The following is a 20,712-nucleotide window of genomic DNA, read 5'->3' as shown; positions in this document are numbered from 1 at the left end:
TGAAGTCTGGAACAAGTTAGTTTTACATTCTGCCATTCTAGTGATAACTGTAGGCTTTTTGGTTTTGCCAAGTGTTACTAAAACTTGAACTCCAAATCCTGTTGCCTCAGCCGGCTGAGTGCTGAGACGTCCCCATTTTATCATCTGTCCGGGTTCTGCACTAGACGCCGAGGTTTTGGGGAGTACAGGTCACGACTAAGGATGTGGTTAACAGTGGTAGTCCGATATACGCTGAGACCTGGGCTTTTTTTGTTTTGTTTTTGTGCTGCTACTATGGCTTGAACTGTGGCTATTCCTTAGCTTCTGTGCTTAAGGCTGGTGCTCTATCACTTGAGCCATGGTCTACTTCTGACTTTTTGCTGATTAGACAGAGATGAGTCCTCAGATCTGTCTGCTCAGGCTCGCTTCAAAAACTTGGATCCTCAGATCTCAGCCTCTGAAGTAGCTAGGATTATACATCTGAGTTACCAGCACCTGACTCATATTTTGAGTTTATAGAAACATCTATTCATATTTATGATGAAAATAAGTCTATTCAGGAAAGCTTGGCTTAAATCCCTCAGTAGCTCTCCACTGCCTTCTACTGATGCCCAAGGTGACTGACTTGAGCAGCTCTAGCTCTGTCTAGCTCGGAGTCCTGTTTGTAGTCCTACCAATTGCCTAGAGGGCCCCCTCTCCATGATGTCAGCATACCAGGCTCTAGCACATGCTTCCCTCTAGTAGACCCTTACCCTCTCTACCCATATGAACCAAGGATTTCTTTAAGAGACAAAGCACTTATTTCCAGGCTAATTATCTATCTATGGATTTATGTATCTATCTCTCTAGCTATGTGAGAAGTTCTTGCTATGCAGCCTCAAGTGCTGGGATTACAGGCTGCTAACCCTTCTCCCAGCTCTAATACCATCTTTGGAAAGTTTCCCAGAATACAACTGACTGCAGCTTGATCTACCAATTCCAAGATCAAAACTGAGTTTTGTTCCCTTCTTGCCAGATCAAGTGTGTGGTACACTGCACTGGCTTAGCGGCACCAGGCCCAGGGTGGGTATTCCAGAACTACCCAAGAAAGAGGCTAACAGGCCTCAACTAATGTAAGTTTTACATAATTTGTCTGTGATGACAAATCACTTAGGCACTGCCTCATTGTCTGGACAAGGACTAGAGCCCCCGTTATGAAACAAGAGTAAATGAAATAAAATTCAACAAGAGAAACTCTCTTCAGAATATATACATACTACCTGGTTGTCCTTGATTTTTTTTTGGGGGGGTGGGGACAGGGGAAGGCTAGTTTTAAGGCTTGAACTCAGGGCCTAGGCACTGACCCTGAGTGGTTTTTTTTTTGTGTGGGTCATGGGGCTTGAACTCAGCCTGGGCTCTGTCCCTGAGCTCTTCAGCTCAAGGCTACTACCCTACCCTTGACCCAAGCGCCATTTCCCATTTTCTAGAGGTTAATTGGAGATAAGAGTCTCAGGTCTTTTGTGCCTGGGCTGGCTTTGAACCTTGATCCTCAGATTTCAGCCTCCTATGAGTAGCTAGGATTACAAGCATGAGCCACTGTGCCCGGCCTCTGACCCTGAGCTTCTTTTGCTCAAGGGTAGCACTCTTACCAGCTGAGCCACAGCACCACTTCTGGCTTTTTCTGTTTATATAGTGCTGAGGAATCAAATCCAGGGCTTCATGCATGCTGGGCAAGCATTCTACCATTAAGCCACCTTTCCCAGCCCCGTCCTTGCTGTTTAGGAAAGACACAAACTCCTTGAGTTGGACAATATAAATACAAATACAAATTTTATTTAAGCTTCGTTATTCCTGGGGGGAGGAGGAGGAATAAAAACAATAGCTACCATTCACAAAAAAATGAAGAGTGAGGGCGGCAGCTTGAGGATGGGGATTCTCTCTTCCAAGTGTCCCCTCCTTTGAAAGCCAGGCTGTCCCCTGTGGATAAGGCTTACAATAAATGACACACCTCATAGGTTCCTGTCTGTCTTCTTTCTAACCACTTAGTGTACTGTTGCACAGCAACAATTTCTTTCTTTCTGCTTCGTGGTGGGAAGTCTGAGCGTCTGAAACCTGCACTGGCACACTGAGGAGTCTTTCTGATACCACTGGTGCAAGTATCCATTGTGGAAGTCAGCAGCGGTGAGGGTTTTCTTAAGCAATACAGATCGGACACCAATCCAGCCATCCTAAGGGAAAAGGACAAGAGTGACCAGGCAGTGGTGGTACAATTGGACAACTCAGGAAATTTTAGTTTGTACTTTTTTGGTAACAGAACTGGGACTTGAACCCAGGGCCCTCAAGCCCTTGCTTAACTCTTCTGCTCGCAGTTAATATTTCACCCACTTGAGCCACCCCCTTCACTTCTGATGTTTTGGTAGTTCACTGGAGATAGGAGTCACTGATCTTTCTCTCTAGGCTGGCTTTGACCTGAGAGTCTCCTATCTCAGCCTCTTGAGTAGCTGGGATTATAGGTGTGAATCACTGGTACCTGGCTAGTTTACAATTGTGTGCGTGTGTGTGCGTGCTCTCTCGTGCGCACACGCACATGTGCACGCCATTACTTAGGGCCTGGGTACTGGTCTATTTGCTTTTTTGGTCAAATCTAGTGCTCTACAACAGTTGAGCTATAGCTCCACTTCCAGCTTTTTGGTGATTAACTAGAAATGAGTCTCGGGCCCAGGAGTTTGGCCTAGTGGTAGAGTGCTTGCCTAGCGTGCACGAAGACACGGGTTCGATTCCTTGGTACCACATACATAGCAAAAAGCTGGAAGTGGTGCTGAGGCTCAAGAGGTAGAGCTCTAGCCTTGAGAAAATTCAGGGACAGGGCTCATGCCCTGAGCTTAAGCCCGGATTTGGCAAAAAAAAAAAAAAAAAAAAAAAAAGAGTCTCACAGACTTGTATAGCCAGGCTGGCTTTGAACTGTGATCTTCATAAACTTCTATCATAGAAACAAATCTTCACTAAAATCCTACCTGCAAACATCACTCACGCCAACATACAATTAATTCTGGACTTTTATTACCATGGAGAAATAAATGTATAGACCTGTATCTATTTTAACACACATGGAGTAGAATGGAAAGTTATAATGGGGCTTAAGGTATCTACTTACAAAGTAAGTAGACTTGTTACTGTGTAACTAATACTATCCTTATTTTAGAAAAGAAAAAGGATCCCCAAGCTCACAGGTCCTTCCCCCCCACCCCCAGCTCATCAAACCCAAATCCACATGCTCCAATAGCCCCGCTGCTTCTGTGATACCAAGATGAATACATGGGTAATTCATAGCCACAGATGCCAACTAAGACATATGCACCCGACACTGTTCTAGACCAGGCTGGAGAGTGATTACGAGAAGGGGAGGGAGGAGTTCAGGATCTAGTCTGTAGGTTGATCACTATTACACACAAAATCCCTATTTTCTTTTTTTTTTTTAATTTTTTATTGTAATTAATAAAAGGGTTACATGATATTTGCCAGATAGAAGGTGCATTAATTCACATACATTAAAATCCCTATTTTCTAGCACATGGCACCTCACACCAATATCCTGTGACAGAAAACACTCAGGACATGGAAGGCACGTGGGACACCCCTGAGAACATGCCATCATAACAAACACAAAAATATCATCATAAATCCATCGAAAATCTAACTACTGAGCAGGAAAACCAGTTATACTACATGCTCTCTAGCTAGTAGGCTAGCCAGACACTTTGGTAAGATTGTTTTTTAAGTTACAAAACATAAGAGATTGTTAATAAAATTAGTAAGAACAATTTTCTTTAGAGAAAGATATTATTTTGTATATTTTGTAATCTTACACTGACAGTACTGGTGGATCATACCTGTAATGCTGATAACTGAGGTTAGAAGTTAGCCTGGGTAATAGTTTGTGAGATGTTTTTTTTTTTTTTTTTTTGGTGGGTCATGTGGCTTGAACTCAACCTGGGTGCTGTTCCTGAGCTCTTCAGTTCAAGGCTACCACCCTACCCTGGGCCTGGGCATTGTCCCTAAGCTCTTCAGCTCAAGGCTGCCACCCTACCCTTGAGCCAAGCCTCACTTCCCTTTTCTAGAGGTTAATTGGAGATAAGAGTCTCAGGTCCTTTTGTGCCTGGGCTGGCTTTGAACCTTGATCCTCAGATCTCAGCCCTTGGAGTAGCTAGGATTATAGGTGTGAGACACCTGCCTGCCCAGCCAAGTCTGAGACTCTTATCTACTAGGAACCACCAAAATACAAAAACACCTGGAAGTAAAGGTATGGCTCAAGTAACAGAGTACTAGCTTTGAGTAAAAAAGCCCTGAGTTCAAGTCCCAGGACTGATGTATCCACACAAAGCCACCACTTCTTAAGAACACTAAGTGGTCTATTAGCTCCGTCTGATAAACAAGCGGTCAAATATGAAGTCCTACTTAAAATATTAAATGAGAAGGGTCAGGAGTTTTGCCTAGTGGTAGAGTGCTTGTCTAGCATGCATGAAGACCTGGGTTTGATTCACTGGTACCACATACATAGAAAAAAGCCGGAAGTAGTGCCGAGGCTCAAGTGGCAGAGCTCTAGCCTTGAGAAAGTCCAAGGACAGTGCTCAGGCCCAGGACGGGCAATAAACAAACAAACAAACAAATAAAATTAAAATGAGAGCCGAGATCTGATGGCTAATGCTTGCAATCTAGCTACTCATAGGAGACTCAGATATATTAGGTCCCAGTTGTAAACCAGTCTAGGCAGAAAAATCTGGAAGACCATCAGTAAAATGCTGAGGTAGCAAAACACTATGTGCAAGAGAGGCTCTGCATTCAAATCCTAGAACCAACCCCCCCCCCCACACACACACAGGGCACACGCACACATAGTGATGATACAAAGTATAAAATTAAAAAAAAAATGATAACTGGAAACCAAAGGAGGATGTACCTTGCAGTAAACCAGCAGTACTTGAGACTGTTTGTGGTACACCACTGACCCTGGAATAACAGAGTGTCCTGTTAATTTTGGATCTGAAGAGAAAACAAACAAAAAAAGGTTTGAGCAATCAAATTATTCAACATTTAACTTACTTCTTAGAATTAAAACAAAACCAAAATAAAAGTGGAGCTGGGTGCTGGTGGCTTCCGATGGCAAGTCATGCCACTCAGGAGGCTAAGATCCAAGGATCATGGTTCAAAGCCAGCCCACACAACCAAGTCCATGAGATTCTTATCGACAATTAATCACTGAAAAGCCAGAAGTGTAGCTGTAACACAATGTCTATGTGTTTCTCATCATATAAATAAATAATATATATATATATATATGTATATCAAAATGAACTCCAGGCAATGGAAAAGAGGTTTTTTGCTTTGTTATTTTTAAGTGAGTCACGGGGCTTGAACTCAGCCTGGGCCCTGTCCCTGAGCTCTTCAGCTCAAGGCTACCACCCTACCCTTGAGCCAAGCCCCACTTCCCATTTTCTAGAGGTTAATCAGAGATAAGAGTCTCAGGTCCTTTTGTGCCAGGACTGGCTTTGAACCTTGATCCTCAGGTCTGGCCTCCTGAGTAGCCAGGATTACAGGTATGAGCCACCTTGCTTGGCAACTTTGTTATTTTTGTTTTCTTTTTGTCTTATTTCTTTCTTTGGAAGGATAAGAGGGTGCATAGAAATGTAGGAACAAAGGCTGAACAAAGCAGCTACTGCTGAAAATAAACCATACTAGCCAGGTACTAATAGCTCACACTTGTAATAAATCCAGCTTCTCAGGAGGCTGAGATCTGAGGATCACAGAAGCCAGTCAGGACGAGAGTCCATGGGACCTTTCGCTGCAGTTAATCACTGGAAAACCAGAAGTGGCCCTGTGGCTCCAAGAGGCAGAGCACTAGCCTTGAGTGGGGACAGTGGCCTAGACTCTGAGTTCAAGCCCCACAAAGAAAGAAAAAAGTGAACCATACAACTTCCTGGTAGGGGCAGGAAGGGCAAGTGGGAGAGTGAGGGAAGGGGTGATGCAGCTCAAAACCAAACGTGCCCTTTACCTGACTCATGAAACCAGCATCTCTGTAGATCACTGCTATAATAACAATTGAAAGAAATTACCACCACCTCCCCAAAAAACAAAGAAGAGAAAAAAACTAAGAGATAGCATCAGGTCCTCAGTTTAAGCCTCAGTACTAACGCACATATAAACACACACATGTGCACGCACGCGTGGCAATAAAATAGTACTGATGCTGAGAAGCCATGTTTTTTTCCCTCTTTCTGTCCTTTTTGCTCAAAGCTGATGCTCTACCACTTGAGCAACAGCTTTACCTCTAGGTTTTGGTTGTTTACCTGGAGATGAGACTCTCGTAGACTTTCCTGCCTAGGCTGGCTCTGAACTGCAATCTTGAACTCAGAGTCTGGACACTGTCCTTGAGCTTCCTTTCATTTATTTATTTTTTATTTTTTTTTTGCCAGTCATGATTTGAACTCAGGGCCTGAGCACTGTCCTTGGGCTTTCTCAAGGCTAGAGCTCTACCGCTTGAGCCACAGCACTACGTCTGCCTTTTTCTATGTATGTGGTACCAAGGAATGGAACTTGGGTCTTTGTGCATGCTAGGTAAGCGTTCTACCACTAGGCTAAATTCCGGGCCCGTGGGCTTCCTTTTTGTTCAAGGCTAGCACTCTACCACTTTAGCCACAGTGCCACTTGCAGCCTTTTCTGTTTATGTGGTACTAAGGAATCGAACCTGGGGTTTTCATGCATGCTAGGCAAGCACTCTATCACTGTTGGGGGCCGACTGTGGGGTCAGTGACCTTGGCCCTGCACAATTGTGTACACAAGGAAGTATGCTGTTATCAGGATGACTTTCGGCAATGTCAAGCTTCTTATCAGGATAAATTTGGGCAATGTCAGTCGCTTCTCATTTAACCTAATTGAGATTTGATTGCTGTTTTGCAGGAAGGTAGCCCCTGGCAGTGCCCTAGTTTTAAGAAGAGTGTTTATGGTGGGAACTTGAAATAAACTGGGCTGCAGTCTTAGGCTCACGGCCTTAGGGTGCAGTCTCAGGCTGGAGTCTTGGGCTGCTGCCTTAGGCTGTCGTCCTCCCGAACCCCATCTGTTTGTTTCTTTTCTATTTTCTTAGTCCCTACGCCTATTTCAGGAATCCTGATGGGCTGCTGGCTGGTTCCAGCATATCACTAAGCCACATCCCCTGCCCCTGCAATCTTTACCTTTACATCTCAGCCTCCTGAGATATAAAACTAGGGTTACAGATATGAGCCACTGGTATCTGGCCAAGACATTTTTCTGACAGACTGCAGTGAAAATATCTTCCACAACAACTATTCAAAATCTGGTACCTTCAAGGACTGAGTTGTTAACTTCCACCAAATCCAGAAGTTTGATGGTTTTCTCCATCCAGAGAGTCTGTAACGGAGCCTGCAGTTGAGATGAAAAAGGGGTGACAAAGGGATATGTTTGCCCCCAACCCTTTCCCTCTACTGTTCCATGCAGAAAGGAACTGGATCTTGGTCACTAAAAATTATGGAACACGAACACAAATGTGACCCCCTCAATCAGTGTTTCTAGTTTTTTGTTTTTGCCAGTCCTGGGGCTTAAACTCAGGGCCTGGGCACTGAACTTAGGCTTCCTCAAGGCTAGTGTTCTACCACTTGAGCCACAGCACCACTTCTGGCTTCTTCTGTGTATGTGGTACTGAGGAATCGAACCCAGGGTTTCATGCATAGTGGGAAAAAATTCTACCACGAGGCCACACTCCTCCTGGTCTTAAACATTAAACACTATTTTTAAGTCAATGCTTAGTGTAGACAGATTTTTTTCACACAGGGTCTCACTGTGTAGCCTAGGCTGGCCTTGAACTTACAATTCTCCAACTTCAGTCCCTCTATCAGGCTCTTAAGATGCTGGAATTATAGGCATATGTCACAACATCTGGCTTTCATGTTTATATCTTTATGAATACATTCGGTTATACATTTATGCTATTATGTAAGAACTATAATACTTATGTTTAAAAATTTAGCAAGTGGTACATATTCAAATGCCCAGAGGAACCACTCTTCAACAGTCTGAAATATACTTCCTTAAAGAGTTTTTTCCTATAAAACTCTAGTAAGAAGCTGGGCACTGATGGCTCACACTTGTAATCCTAGCTACTCAAGAGGCTGAGATCGGAGAATCATTGTTCAAAGCCAGCCTATTTAGGAAAGTCTATGAGACTTTTGGGGGGGGGGAGGGGGAGTCAGTCATAGGGCTTGAACTCAAGACTTGGGTGCTGTCTTTGAGCTCTTTTGCTCAAGGCTAGAGCCATAGTCCTACTTCTGGGCTGGCTTTGAACTGCAATCCTCAGATCTCAGTCTCCTTACACCATGTTAGCCATTGGTGCCTGGCTTTCAGACTTATCTCCAATTAACCACCAGAAAACTACAAATGGAGCCTTGAGTAGTAAGAGTTCAGAGACAGGGCCCAGTCCCTGAATTCAAGATTCAAAAAAAACAAAACACCTCTAGTAGAACAGTATGTTACATATTGTACAGAATGTAACATAAGCCATGGACGAATTTTGTCAGAATAGTTGTATACTTCCTGTTTCTACTACATAGTACTGTATGAATGTAAATCAATCCTTTATGATGGGTATAGTTCTATAACGTATCATAAACAGCCTTGTGGATAGAGCTCAGGTCAGAGGCAAGAGAGCCAGCCAACTATGAACTGCAGTCTCTGAACCAAAATAAATCCTTTTTTCTTGAAGTTGTTTCTCAGATCTGCCTTGGTGCTGAAATGATGGTTCAGTGGACATCAAAACAGTTTTCCCAGGCATCTGACATGGAGACAGAAAGGCAACACACTTGCCTACTGCCCTAGCCATAATCTAGAGCAAACTGGTACAAATATGAGAGCTGAAATCTTTATCTTGTTCCTGATCACAAGAGAGCTTTCAGTCTTTTTTGCTTTATATTTTGGATAAGGTCTCATGTTTTTGCCCCAAACCTCAAGTACCCTGCACAGTCTCAGTGCAGACGCTCGTCCTCGTGCTCCAGCTTACTGACTGAGAGGGGTCTCACTCACGGCTTCCTGGGATGGCTTTGTGATCAGCCTCCTGAGTAACTGGTATGACAAGCGTGGACCACTATCCCTGGCCAGCCATGGATTTTTGTTTATTTTTGCTGGTACTAGGGTTTAAACTCTGGGCTTACTGGTAGTCCCTGAGCTTTTGTGTTCAAGGCTAGCACTCTATCACTTGAGCCACAGCTCCACTTCTTTTTCTAATTTGCTTATTTGTGTCCATATCATTAGTAACTGAAATACTGGGAAAAACACTGGATAAGGAGTTTGAAGACCCGATTCACTATTTAGTGAATGACTACTTCTAAGTTAATCACCCTTTGTCTATAAAATAGGAATAAAACTTGTTATATTGGGCTAGGAATGTGGTTTAGTGGTAGAGTGCTTGCCTAGCACCCATGAAACCTAGTTTAGATTCTTCAGTACCACGTACACAGAAAAAGCCAGAAGTGTGGTTGTGGCTCAAGTGATAGAGTGCTAGCCTTGAGCAAAAAAAGCTGAGGGAAGGTGTGAGGCCCTGAGTTCAAGCCCCAGGACTGACAAAAAGAAAAACAAACAACAAAAAATGTGATTATAGCTGGGTACAGGGAGCTCATGTCTGTTCTCTTAGCTACTCAGGAGGGTGAGATCTAGGATCACAGTTTGAAGTCAACCCAAACAGAAAAATCCAAGACTCATACCTCCAATTAGCCAGCAAAACACCAGAAATGGAGTTGTGACTGAGGTAAAAGAATACCAGTCTTGGGACCGGGAGTTTGGACTAGTGGTAGAATGCTTGCCTAGCATTCATAAAGTAGCACATACATAGAAAAAAAGCCAGAAGTGGTGCTGTGGCTCAAGTGGTAGAGCACTAGTCTTGAGAAAACCCAAGGACAGTGCTCAGGTCCTGAGTTGAAGGCCCAGGACTGGCAAAAAAGAAAAGAAAAGAAAAATAAAGAAATGGCTGATTAAAAAAAAAAAAAAAGACTATCAGTCTTGAGTGCAAAAGTAAGAACATGAGGCCCTGAATTCAAGCCCTAATACCAGCATAAAGAAAAAAATAACTTGGTTATAAGGAATATAAAAACACACCCTGTGTTTGGTGAATTCTCAGGCTTCTGTAAAAAAAAGTTCAGCCTGCCAGGCACCAGTGGCTCATGCTTGTAATCCTAGCTTCTCAGGAGGCTGGAATTTGAGGGGATGCTGAAGCTAGCCTTGGCAGCAAAGTCTGTAAGTCTCTTACCTCCAATAAAATACTAAAAAAAAGAAGAAAAAAAAGCTGGAAGTGGAGCTGTGGCTCAAGTGGCCTTAAGCAAACGAAGCTTGGGGACAGTAGTTAGGTCCCAAGTTTAAGCCCTAGGATTAGCAGTTCCCCCCCCCCAAAAAAAGGAAAAGAAAATTAAAATTAAAAAAATAAAGTTCAATTTCCTAGGTTTAGTTTGCAAGAGTCACTTCTAAGTCAAAACACTCAGCAAATTACACACCCTCATAAAGGAATAATCTTTAGGTACAGCTGACTTCCCAACTTACTTACTATATTTCCAATGGCGCGATAAAGCCTGAGTATCTGCTCTGCTGTCTGTTCCTCCCACTTTACACAGCTGGTAGCTGGGGAAATCTTGGGGGCTACAAATCCAAAAGAAAGAATAAGCATCAGATTCCACATGTGCAAGCTGATTTAGGTATAGGAGAACATGCACTGTAATGTTCTCATTGCTTCTGTATATGTCCCCGTTAGAAAGTACAAATAAATAACCCCAGCCAGGCACTGCTGGTTCGCAGCTGTAATCCTAAACTACTCAGGAGGCTGAGATCTGAGGAGCAAGGTTTAAAGCCAGCCTGGGCAGGAAAGACCATGAAATTCTTTTTTTTTTTTTTTTTTGGCCAGTCCTGGGCTTAAGCTCAGGGCCTGAGCACTGTCCTTGGACTTTGGACTTTCTCAAGGCTAGAGCTCTACCACTTGAGCCTCAGCACCACTTCTGGCTTTTTTTCTATGTATGTGGTACCGAGGAATCGAACCCGGGTCTTCATGCATGCTAGGCAAGCACTTTAACCACTAGGCCAAACTCCCGGCCCAAGACCATGAAATTCTTATCTCCAGTAAACTACTCAGAAAAAAGCTGTCAGTGACACTGTGACTCAAGTGGTAGAGTGCTAGCCTTGAGTTCAGAGGTTTCAGGACACAGCCCAGGCACTGAGGTCAAGCCTTAGGTCTTGCAAAAAATGAAACATCTCCCCCAAAATACAATAAGGAAACACGAGGGGCCTGCTCTTTCTACTGTAAATGTAGAAAGCACCTAAAGATGGCTAAGGTTATACCCTGCAGAAAAATGAGACAAGAAGCCACGTGCTAATGGCTCAACTTGTAACCCTCAGGAGGCCGAGATCTGAGGAAACCAACCCAGGCACGAAAGTCGTCTCTAAGACTTCATTTTCTTTATTTTTTATTTATTTATTTTTTTGCCAGTCTTGGGGCTTGAACTCAGGGCCTAAGCCCTGTCCTTGGGCTTTCCTCAAAGTCAGAGCTCTACCACTGGAGCCAAAGCACCACTTCTGGCTTTTCTATGTATGTGGTACCAAGGAACCTACCCAGGTCTTCATGCATGCTAGGCAAGCACTCTACCACTTGGCCAAACTCCCCGACCTATCAGTGACACGCTTATCTCCAATAAACTACTTAGAAAAAAAAAAAAAAAAAAGGAAGTAATGCTTTAGCTCAAGGGATAAAGCACCAGCTTTGAGCACAAAGAGACTCAGAGACAGAGCCTAGGTAGGCCCCGAGTTCAAGTCTCAGAACGAGAAAAAAATCAAACAAAAAAAATCAGGGTCAGGAGTGAGGCCCATCATGGGGGCTTGAATCAGGGCCTGAACTTTTTCACTAAAGGCTAGAACTCTACTCCTTCGAACTACCACACTACTCCCAGTTTTCTGGCTAAGAGTCTCACAGACTTTCCTGTGAAAGCTAGCTTTGAATCACACAGTTTTGATCTCAGCACAGTTAGGATTACAGGCATGAACCTCTGGCACCAGGCTGATTTAGATAGCTATTCCTTAAGCCAAAAACCATGTAGCAGGGGCGCTCGTGCACGCGCTCGCTCGCTCTCTCTCTCTCATATATATATATATATATATATATATATGTATATATCAGGTATTTAATTCAGATTATAAACAATTTTAACATTAGTAAGCAGAATAAAAATCTATAATTTCTCAAAGAAAATATGGTCAAACAATAAGTACAGATTTGAGGAAAACTGAAGTTTGTTGCTTGTCTTTCAACTAGCACTTTTTTTTTTTTGCCAGTGCTGGGATTTGAACTCAGGGCCTAGGATGTATCCCTGAGCTTCTTTTGCTCTAGCACTCTACCACTTGAGCCATAATGCCACTTCTGGCCTTTTCTGTTTATGTGGTACTAAGAAATGGAACTTAGGGCTTCACTTAGGCAAGCACTGTACCACTAGGCCACATTCCCAGCCCCAGTGAGTACTTTTCAAAATAAAAGGCTGTTCGGCTGGGCACCTTGGCTCACCCCTGAAATCTCAGCTACTCAGCAGATCGTGCCATTGGAAATATAGTAAGCTGGGAAGTCAGGCCTTTATGTCCTCTAGAAAAGGACAGAGTGGGAATGGGACCTTGGCATTCATTAGACACCAGGTTGAAAATGAACTATATAAGTTGTGGGTGGACATGAGAGGGAAAAACTGGGAGAGGGAAGCGGTGACACTGTCTAAAAAGAAATGTACTCTACCTGATGCACGTAACTATAACCCCCTGTACATCACCTTTATAATAACTATATATATATATATATATATATATATATTAAAGCCAGAGTAGAGGTTTGGCTCAAGTGATGGAGTATCAACTGGGCAAACAAGTGAGTACAAACCCTAGTACTGTCTATAAACAAGCAATAAGCATGTTCAGAACCATCATGACAAAAAAACACCTCACTGGACATGAAATCTCAGTTGACTTCACTCACCATAAGTCACCCCCTCTGCTGGCTGCTGTCTTCCATTGCGAAGACTTTCAGGTAAGTTTTTCAAAACTGAAATAAGCTAGAGAGAGAGAGAGCACATGACAGACTTGAGATGAACAAAGCAGCTCAAAATGAGTAAAGTGGACTCAACTATGCCAGCAGCAGGGAAGTGTGAGGGCAGCCTCCCTGCAGGGGACAGTTGCTACTTCGTTTCAGAGTGCTGGGTATGGCCTGCCTGTGTATGCTGTCATCATGAGGCCCATTTGTCCTCAGCTAGCTAGCTACTCTCACCCTATAGAAGACGGAGGCTTCAGAGCCACACAGAAAGTACTTGGGAGTCACAGGGTTCTGAGTTCAAATCCCACTTCACTACCTCTTATCTGTTGCATGGAAGTTTTTTTTAACATGTTTGTGGCCATTATCTATGAAGTAACTTACAGTAACAACTACCTCAAAGGCTTATTGGGAAGGCAAAAACCAGAAAACATAACCTTCATGGAATATCAGACCCCGACAAGCCAGGTACCACTGCCTCACGCCTGTAATCCTAGCTACTCAAGAGGATGAGATCTGAGGATCTCGGTTCAAAGACAGCCAGGGCAGAAAATTCAACTGGAAACTTATCTCCAATCAACCACTAAAAAGCCAGAGGCTGAGCTGTATAGTTCAAGTGGCAGAGTGCTAGCCCCAATACTAGTACAAAGAACAAAATAAAACATAAAAGAAGTACAGTTTAGGCACAAGAGCCAATCTCCAGTCAAGGCCATCACTTCTAAGGGAGGAACAGAATGGAAAGAACCATGCATGTGGTAGTTGGTGGCGGGGTTTCTACTATATAAAATCAGTTAGTTCCTATGAAAACCATGAAGTTTTTAAGACTCACCCAGGCTGTATTGCTGCAGAGGAATGAGACGCGCAAAGCCACAGGGAGATCACATGTGAGTGGGCAGACTCACAGAGCTCCCAGACACTAACTGACCGGAAGTGGAAGCCAGGATGGGATGTGGATGCTAAAGGACATCACTATGCAGTAAGGAGGATCACAGGGGCAAACCCTCAATGATCATGAATGCCAGGGAGAGAAGTCACTCTTTAAAAAAATAGTAATAAGGGCTGGGAGTTTGGCCTAGTGGTAGAGGGCTTGCCTAGCATGCACAAAAGACCCAGGTTCCATTCCTTGGTACCACATACATAGAAAAAAACCCAAAGTGGTACTGAGGCTCACGTGGTAGAGCACTAGCCTTGAGAAAGTCCAAGGACAGTGCTCAGGCCCTGAGCTCAAGCCCAGGACTGGCAAAAAAATAAAATAAAATAAAATAAATAAAAATAATAAAAGGCACACAGTATCCTTAATATGTGGTTATTAGATCCAAACAGTACAAGAGCGATGACTCAATATTTGGGTAACCAAGATTATGGATGTGGTCTTGAAGATATAAAGTTAACTATGTAGACATAAAAATCTATGATGGGCTATATACTCTACAGACATGTTTTATGACATATGTTAATATGTATCTATGACAAACCTTCAACTTAATTTCAATTATTTTCTAAAATCTATGTGCCAGTGATTGTAGATAGATTCCCTTCTTGAATACTTGTTAAACATGATATTTGAAATATGATGTAAAAATCAATGCTAATAAATGCTTTAATAATAACAATAATAAAGGTTCAGGGTTTCCTCATGAGTCCTCCCCACCCTCCATGAGTGGGAAGCGTGGATTGTGGAACTGTACCATGTCAGCACCCAGTCTCGACAGGACCACTTCCAATTCCTTTGAGGTGGTCTTTGGTGGCACGGGGACTGCTTCTTGCTTGAGAATTGGGCCAACATCAAACCTAGGAAAAATATCAAAAGGACTGATGGGGTACTGGTGGTTCAGGCTTGTAATCCCAGCCACTCAACCGACTGAGGTCTGAGGACTGTGGTTCAAAGAAAGTCCATGAGACTCTTATCTCCACAGGAAGTGGAGCTGGGGTAGAGCACTAGCCTTGAGTAAAAGAAGCTCAGGGACAGTGCCCAGGCCTTGAGTTCAAGCCCCAGAAGTAAAGCTACGGCTCAAGTGGTAGAGCACTAACCTTAAGTACAAACTCAGGGACAGTGCCCAGGACCAGCAAAAAATCAAAACAAAACAAAACAAAAAAGCAAATGAAGCAGTTCAGAAGTTAGTGAACGCTGTCTATCTGCACCACTCCTCCAAGACAGACCACCATCAACATTTAAATACATAAACAGCTCAAGCAAAAAAAAAAACAAAGACATGAGTTCTACCTCTTAGGTCTGATTTGCATAATCGTTACTCCGGTCACTGCGTCTCCGTGAAGCACTGTGTGAATGATGGGGGCCGGGCCTCGCCAGCGGGGGAGGCAGCTGGGGTGCACGTTGAGCACGCCACTGAGACAGAAAATGCAAATTAGTGGAAAACTTTTACTTGTTACCACCTAAACTAATACAAGACTTCAGCCTCCCAAGTAGCTAGGATTCTTGGGTCAAACCTATTCTTCTGTCACCTTTAAAAAAAATTTTAAAAAGCTGGGTGCGGTGGCCCATGCCTGTAATCCTACTCCTCAGGAGGCTGAAAGCTGAGGATTTTGGTTCAAAGCCAGCCCAGGCACTAAAGAATAAGAGACTCTTATCTCCAGTTAACCTTTAGAAACAGGAAGTGGGGCTGTGGCTTCCTCAGGGGTAGAGTGGTAGCCGTCAGCTGAACAGCCCAGGGAGAGTCCCCAGGCCCAGAGTTCAAGCCCTAAGACCCACAAGAACAAAACAAAACAAAAAATAGGCTGGGAAAGTAGCCTAGTGGTAGAGGGCTTGCCTAGCATGCATGAAGCCCTGGGTTCAATTCCTCAGCACTACATACACTGAAAAAGCCAGAGGTAGAGCTGTGGTTCAAGTGGTACAGTGCTAGCCTAGAGCAAAAGAAGCTCAGGGACAGTACCCAGGCCCCGAGTTCAAGTCCCAGGACTGGCAAAAAAACAAAAACAAAAAAAAAGGCTAGGGCAACTTGACTGTCCTATCATAAGAAACTAAGAAACCAATGATGTTTAACTTAAAACAGAGCAAGGGAAGCTACCATCATGGCCAAGAGAACAGCTCAGGATGTCAGAGTTTATACACAATACATAAAATATTTATTATTATATCATCTCTCAGGTCTTCACAAATAAACCAAACTTTCTAAGTTGGGTAATGGTGGTTCACACCTCTAATCCTGGCTACTAAGGAAGCTGAGATCTGAGGATCAAGGTTTGAATCCAGCCTGGGCAGTCAAATCCCCTCAAGATGCTTATCTCCAATTAACCAATAAAAAGCCAGAAGCAGAACTGTGGCTCAGGGGTATAGTGCCAGCCTTGTGGGAAAAAAAAAAGCCAAGTGAAAACCACCAGAGGGCTGAGAGTTCAAGCTCCAGTACCAGACCCAAAAATACACAAAACAAATCCTATGCATAATTTAGCCACAATTCCTCTTACTTCTGTATTTGCTACTTTTTTTTTATGAATCCTGGGGCTTGAACTCAGGGCCTGGGCACTGTCCCTGAGCCTCTCTGTGCCCAAGCCTAACAGTCTACCACTTGAGCCACAGCACCACTTCCAGCTTTTTCTGAGTAATTTATTAAGAGATGAAAGGCTCATGGACATTCCTGCACTTGGTTGGCTTTGAACCACATCCTCAGATCTCAGCCTCCTGAGTAGCTAGGATTACAGGTGTGAGCCACCGGTGCCTGACTTCTTATTTCAGTATTATATGCAGAATGCCTAAAACAAGCTGCATGCACCCCTACCAGAAATCTGCTTACATGTCCTATTTACTCCAGTACAACTGTCACCCACTGCTGAGAAAATGAACACCTTCATTCTCTCTCACCAGTGTGCCTCCAGCATGAGGGGGTATGTGTGTGTGTGTCACTCTAAGTCCCACTATTTATCCAATCAGCACTTGCTGAGTATTATCTATGTCTAGGCACCAAAAAGAAAACACAACCCTACAACCAAGCTCCTGTGCTCATTTCGGTAATCTTAGCTTGTCAAGGAAGATGGGCTCTGAGGATTGTGGTTCAAAGCCAGCCAAGGTAGAAGCCCACGAGACTCTTATCCTCAATTAACCACCTGGAAGTGGAGCTGGAGCTCAAGAGGGACAGGGCCAGGACCAGAGTTCAAACTCCAGCACTGCCACAAAAATCAAAACCCAAAAAAACCAAAAACAAAACACCCCAACTAAGAGTTCAAGGTGTAGCATTATTAGATAGCAGGTCCATTAATAAGGACCACAATCTCGAGAACTGTGTTTCCTTAGAAATAAAACTTACTAGGGAAATTTAAGAATAAGAGTCTCACTCAAAAGACGGCCAAAGGAAGCCACTACCCCGACATCAAAGTCTCCTGCTCCCACACATGGCCACTCGTGAACTGGAAGCCGGGACTCCACGGCGTACTGCTTCACAGGCAGGCCTTTCAAGGAGGGCGAAGGTAATGTCACCACCTCTAGTTTCTCAATTAACTCTTCTTCTTTGTTTTCTCTAAGGAGAAAGATCAGAAGAAAATTGTGACTGCATCAGATGACTCAAAGCTGTTTCTCATACACTAAAGGTTTGGGTTTTGTTTTTTTTTTTGGTCAGTCATGGGGCTTGAACTCAGGGCCTGGGTGCTGTCCCTGAGTTTTTTTTGTTGAAGGCTAGCACTCTACCACTTTCAGCCACAGTGGTACTTGCGTGTTTCCAGGGGTTAATTGGAAATCAGAGCCTCATACTTTCCTGTCCAGGCTGGCCTCAAGCTGCAAGTTGCCTCAGAGTTCAGCTTCCTAAATGGCTAGGCTTACAGGTGTGACCTCCAGTGTCCAGTCAGTAAAGGTATTTTTATGATTCAACTCCAGAGTTATTTAGCTGTTCTCTTTTCTCTCTTTTTTTAAATTGGTCATGGGGCTTGAACTCTGGGCCTGAGCACTGTTCCTGAGCTCTTCAGTTCAAGGCTACCGCCCTAACCCTTGAGCCACAACCCACTTCCCATTTTCTAGTGGTTAACTGGAGATAAGAATCTATTAACTTTAGTCCCTGGACTGGCTTTGAACCACAATCCTCAGACTTCAGCCTCCAGAGTAGCTAGAATTGTAAGCACGAGCCACCAAGTCCAGCTTATTTTTTATTTGTTTTGTTTTTGGTGCCAGTACTGGAGCTTGAACTTGGCCCAACTTGGCTATTTCACTCAACGCTGGTGCTCTACCACTTGAGTCACAGTCCCATTTCCAGCTTTTTCTATGTATGTGGTACTCAGGAATCGAACTCGGGTCTTTGTGCATGCTAGACAAGCATTCTACCATAAGGCCAAAGTCCCAATCCTGAAAGGTATTGTTTTACACAATTTTGATGCCACAGTACTCTTCTGCTTTTATTTACTCTTAAATATATATTACGAATCTCAAAAAAAAAAGTTAATAGCGGGGCACAGTAACACACATTTAGCTACTAAAGGATGCTGAGATTTGGAGTATGATTCCAACCCAGTAAGAAAAGTCCACAAGACTCCACTTCCAATTAAACAGCAAAAAGCAGGGCTGGAGTTGGGGTTTACATGGTAGAACACCATCTAGCAAGAACAGAGTGGGATACCTTGGTTTCCCCACAAAAAGGGGGGAGTACTGATGACGGAGATTCAATGTATGAAGAGCTGATGAACTGGATTTGTAGAAGATGGGAGAAATGACAAAAATGAGAACGGTAGAGGCAGTGGGAATCAGGAAAAAGGAGTGGGGAAATAAGAAACCAATTACCATGAATGTTCATGACGGGTTGGATTTCACATCATTTTTCCTCCAGTAAAAAGGGTTACACGGACTCAATGTAGTCCAAAGAGGTCAGCTTTATGAATCTATTCGTTTGCATGCCTTTTTTTGGGGGGGGGGGGGTGGGAGGGAAGAGACTAACTATATCCTGGTGTCAACCTTAGAAAATGGGAGGAGTGCGACTCGAGGGTGCAGAGAACGCATCACCGGCTGAGACCAGGCCCAACCTAAGACGGCTGGGAGGCAGAGGAAAGATCCGAACCCGGGGCTTGGAAGTCAGAGCTCGGTTTCAATCCTTCCTAAGCAAAAACTGGCAGGGGGCGGGAGCGGGAGCGGGGGACGGGAGGGTCAGTACCGGCACTCCCCACGGAGGCCGAAGGGCGGCAGGCTCCGGATTTTCACACATACTCGACGTGGGCCCCGGATGCGACCCGTCATCCTGAGCACTCGGGGGTGGGAGGCGGACTCCGGGCCGCAGCCCTCACCTCGGCCCCAGCCAGCCCACAGGCCCCGGCCCCCGACCCCGGCCCCCGACCCCCGGTCCCCGCCCCCGGCCCCCAGCCCCCGACCCCCGGTCCCCCGGCCCCCGCCCCCGGCCCCCGACCCCCGGTCCCGGCCCCCGACCCCAGCCCCCGGTCCCCCGGCCCCCGACCCCCGGTCCCGGCCCCCGACCCCAGCCCCCGCCGCTTCCGGTTCCGCCGCGACCCGGCTACCTGGCAGCGTGCAGCGCCCGCAGTGTCTCCCGGGCGAATTGGTCGGTGCCGAAGAAAAGCACTCGCCAGGGCGGCTTCTTGCGAACTGGAGCATCTCGGAAGTCCTCCTGGCCGGGGGCCCCACGGAGTCCAACTAACCCCCGCCACTGGCAGCCCAGCCTGCGGCCCGCCAAGCTACGGGACACCCGAGGTCCCCAGCACAGCCGCACCGGAACCCTCATAGCCTAGGCCGCCCGCAGCCCACATCGCGCAGGCGCGAGGGCGGGGCCAAGCCGCGCGAGGGCGGGGCCTGGGTTCTGGGGGCGGGGCCTGACGGCTAGGAGGGGGATCCCAGAACTGCACTGTTTAGCCATCATCCCAGAAGAACTGTTCAGGGAACAAATGATAACGCACTTTGGATAAAAGCCTTATTTACATAATGAAGTACCACGTTCTCATTTATTATTATATGTAATATTTGCTAAACACTTACTGTGTGCTATGATCTACGTACTTCAAGTCCATCCTCCCGTTCATTATCAGAGATAGGTATTACCACAGTTTCCTGAAGAGAACTAACGCTCGGAGAAAGTCAGAACTTCCTGTGTCCACACAGCTGGTACACAGCAGTGGAAGGGGGACTGGGCTTGTGGAAAGGGGGGACTAAGGAGGTGATAAGGTGGGGATTTGAGCTCAGGACCTCACATTGATTAAACAGGCACGGTGCTACTTGAGCCACGACTCCAACCCTGGACTCTAGTTTATGTAGTTCCTGAGCCTGAGATCCTAACCATCAACCCTACAGTCACCCATCTTGCCAAGTCAAAAGCTCCATTCTAGCCCCCACCCCCTCAGGTACTGCATGAAAAGTGAGCAGGGAAAATTGTCCCAGAAGACCTTGCAGCTCATGTCCCCAAGGCCTATACAGTGACCTCCTTGCGTGCAGTCACGTGAGTGTGCTCTTGTCTAGGGGTGCCACAGGTTCTATTCTAGCTTTCTCACTGGCTTCTTCCTCATGCCATCTTAAATCCACTAATGCTGCGACCAGTCTTTCTCTGCACAGCCTTACCGGATACCTTGTACAGGCCATGCTTCCTAGCTAGAGTTCTCATATATCCTCTTCTCTAAAGGGTATCCATTCCTCAGCGGCAGGCTCAATCCTGTCCTCCTCACGATGGAGACCTGAGTTGCTCCCCTGAGCTTGGCGCCACTGACTCCGTTTTTCTAATGTG

General features: G+C 45.1%; 1 protein-coding gene across 1 annotated transcript; it reads right to left on the bottom strand.

Moving 5' to 3' along the window:
• Nucleotides 1-1,761: 1,761 nt before the first annotated feature.
• Mtfmt (mitochondrial methionyl-tRNA formyltransferase) lies at nucleotides 1,762-19,726 on the bottom strand. Its single transcript, XM_090358187.1, is given in 10 exon segments — nucleotides 1,762-2,030; nucleotides 2,033-2,186; nucleotides 4,916-4,998; nucleotides 7,314-7,392; nucleotides 10,556-10,647; nucleotides 13,010-13,085; nucleotides 14,749-14,851; nucleotides 15,285-15,407; nucleotides 17,320-17,529; nucleotides 19,502-19,726. Coding segments are annotated over 10 exon segments (1,179 nt in total). The 5' UTR covers nucleotides 19,723-19,726; the 3' UTR covers nucleotides 1,762-1,992.
• Nucleotides 19,727-20,712: the final 986 nt, after the last annotated feature.

This window comes from Megascapheus bottae, chromosome 25, assembly GCF_031878675.1.
Source record: "Megascapheus bottae isolate mThoBot1 chromosome 25, mThoBot2.hap1, whole genome shotgun sequence".
NCBI classification, from domain to species: Eukaryota; Metazoa; Chordata; class Mammalia; order Rodentia; family Geomyidae; genus Megascapheus; species Megascapheus bottae.
Note: the sequence above shows the minus strand (reverse complement) of the source record. Positions and strands in the feature narration are given on the sequence as shown.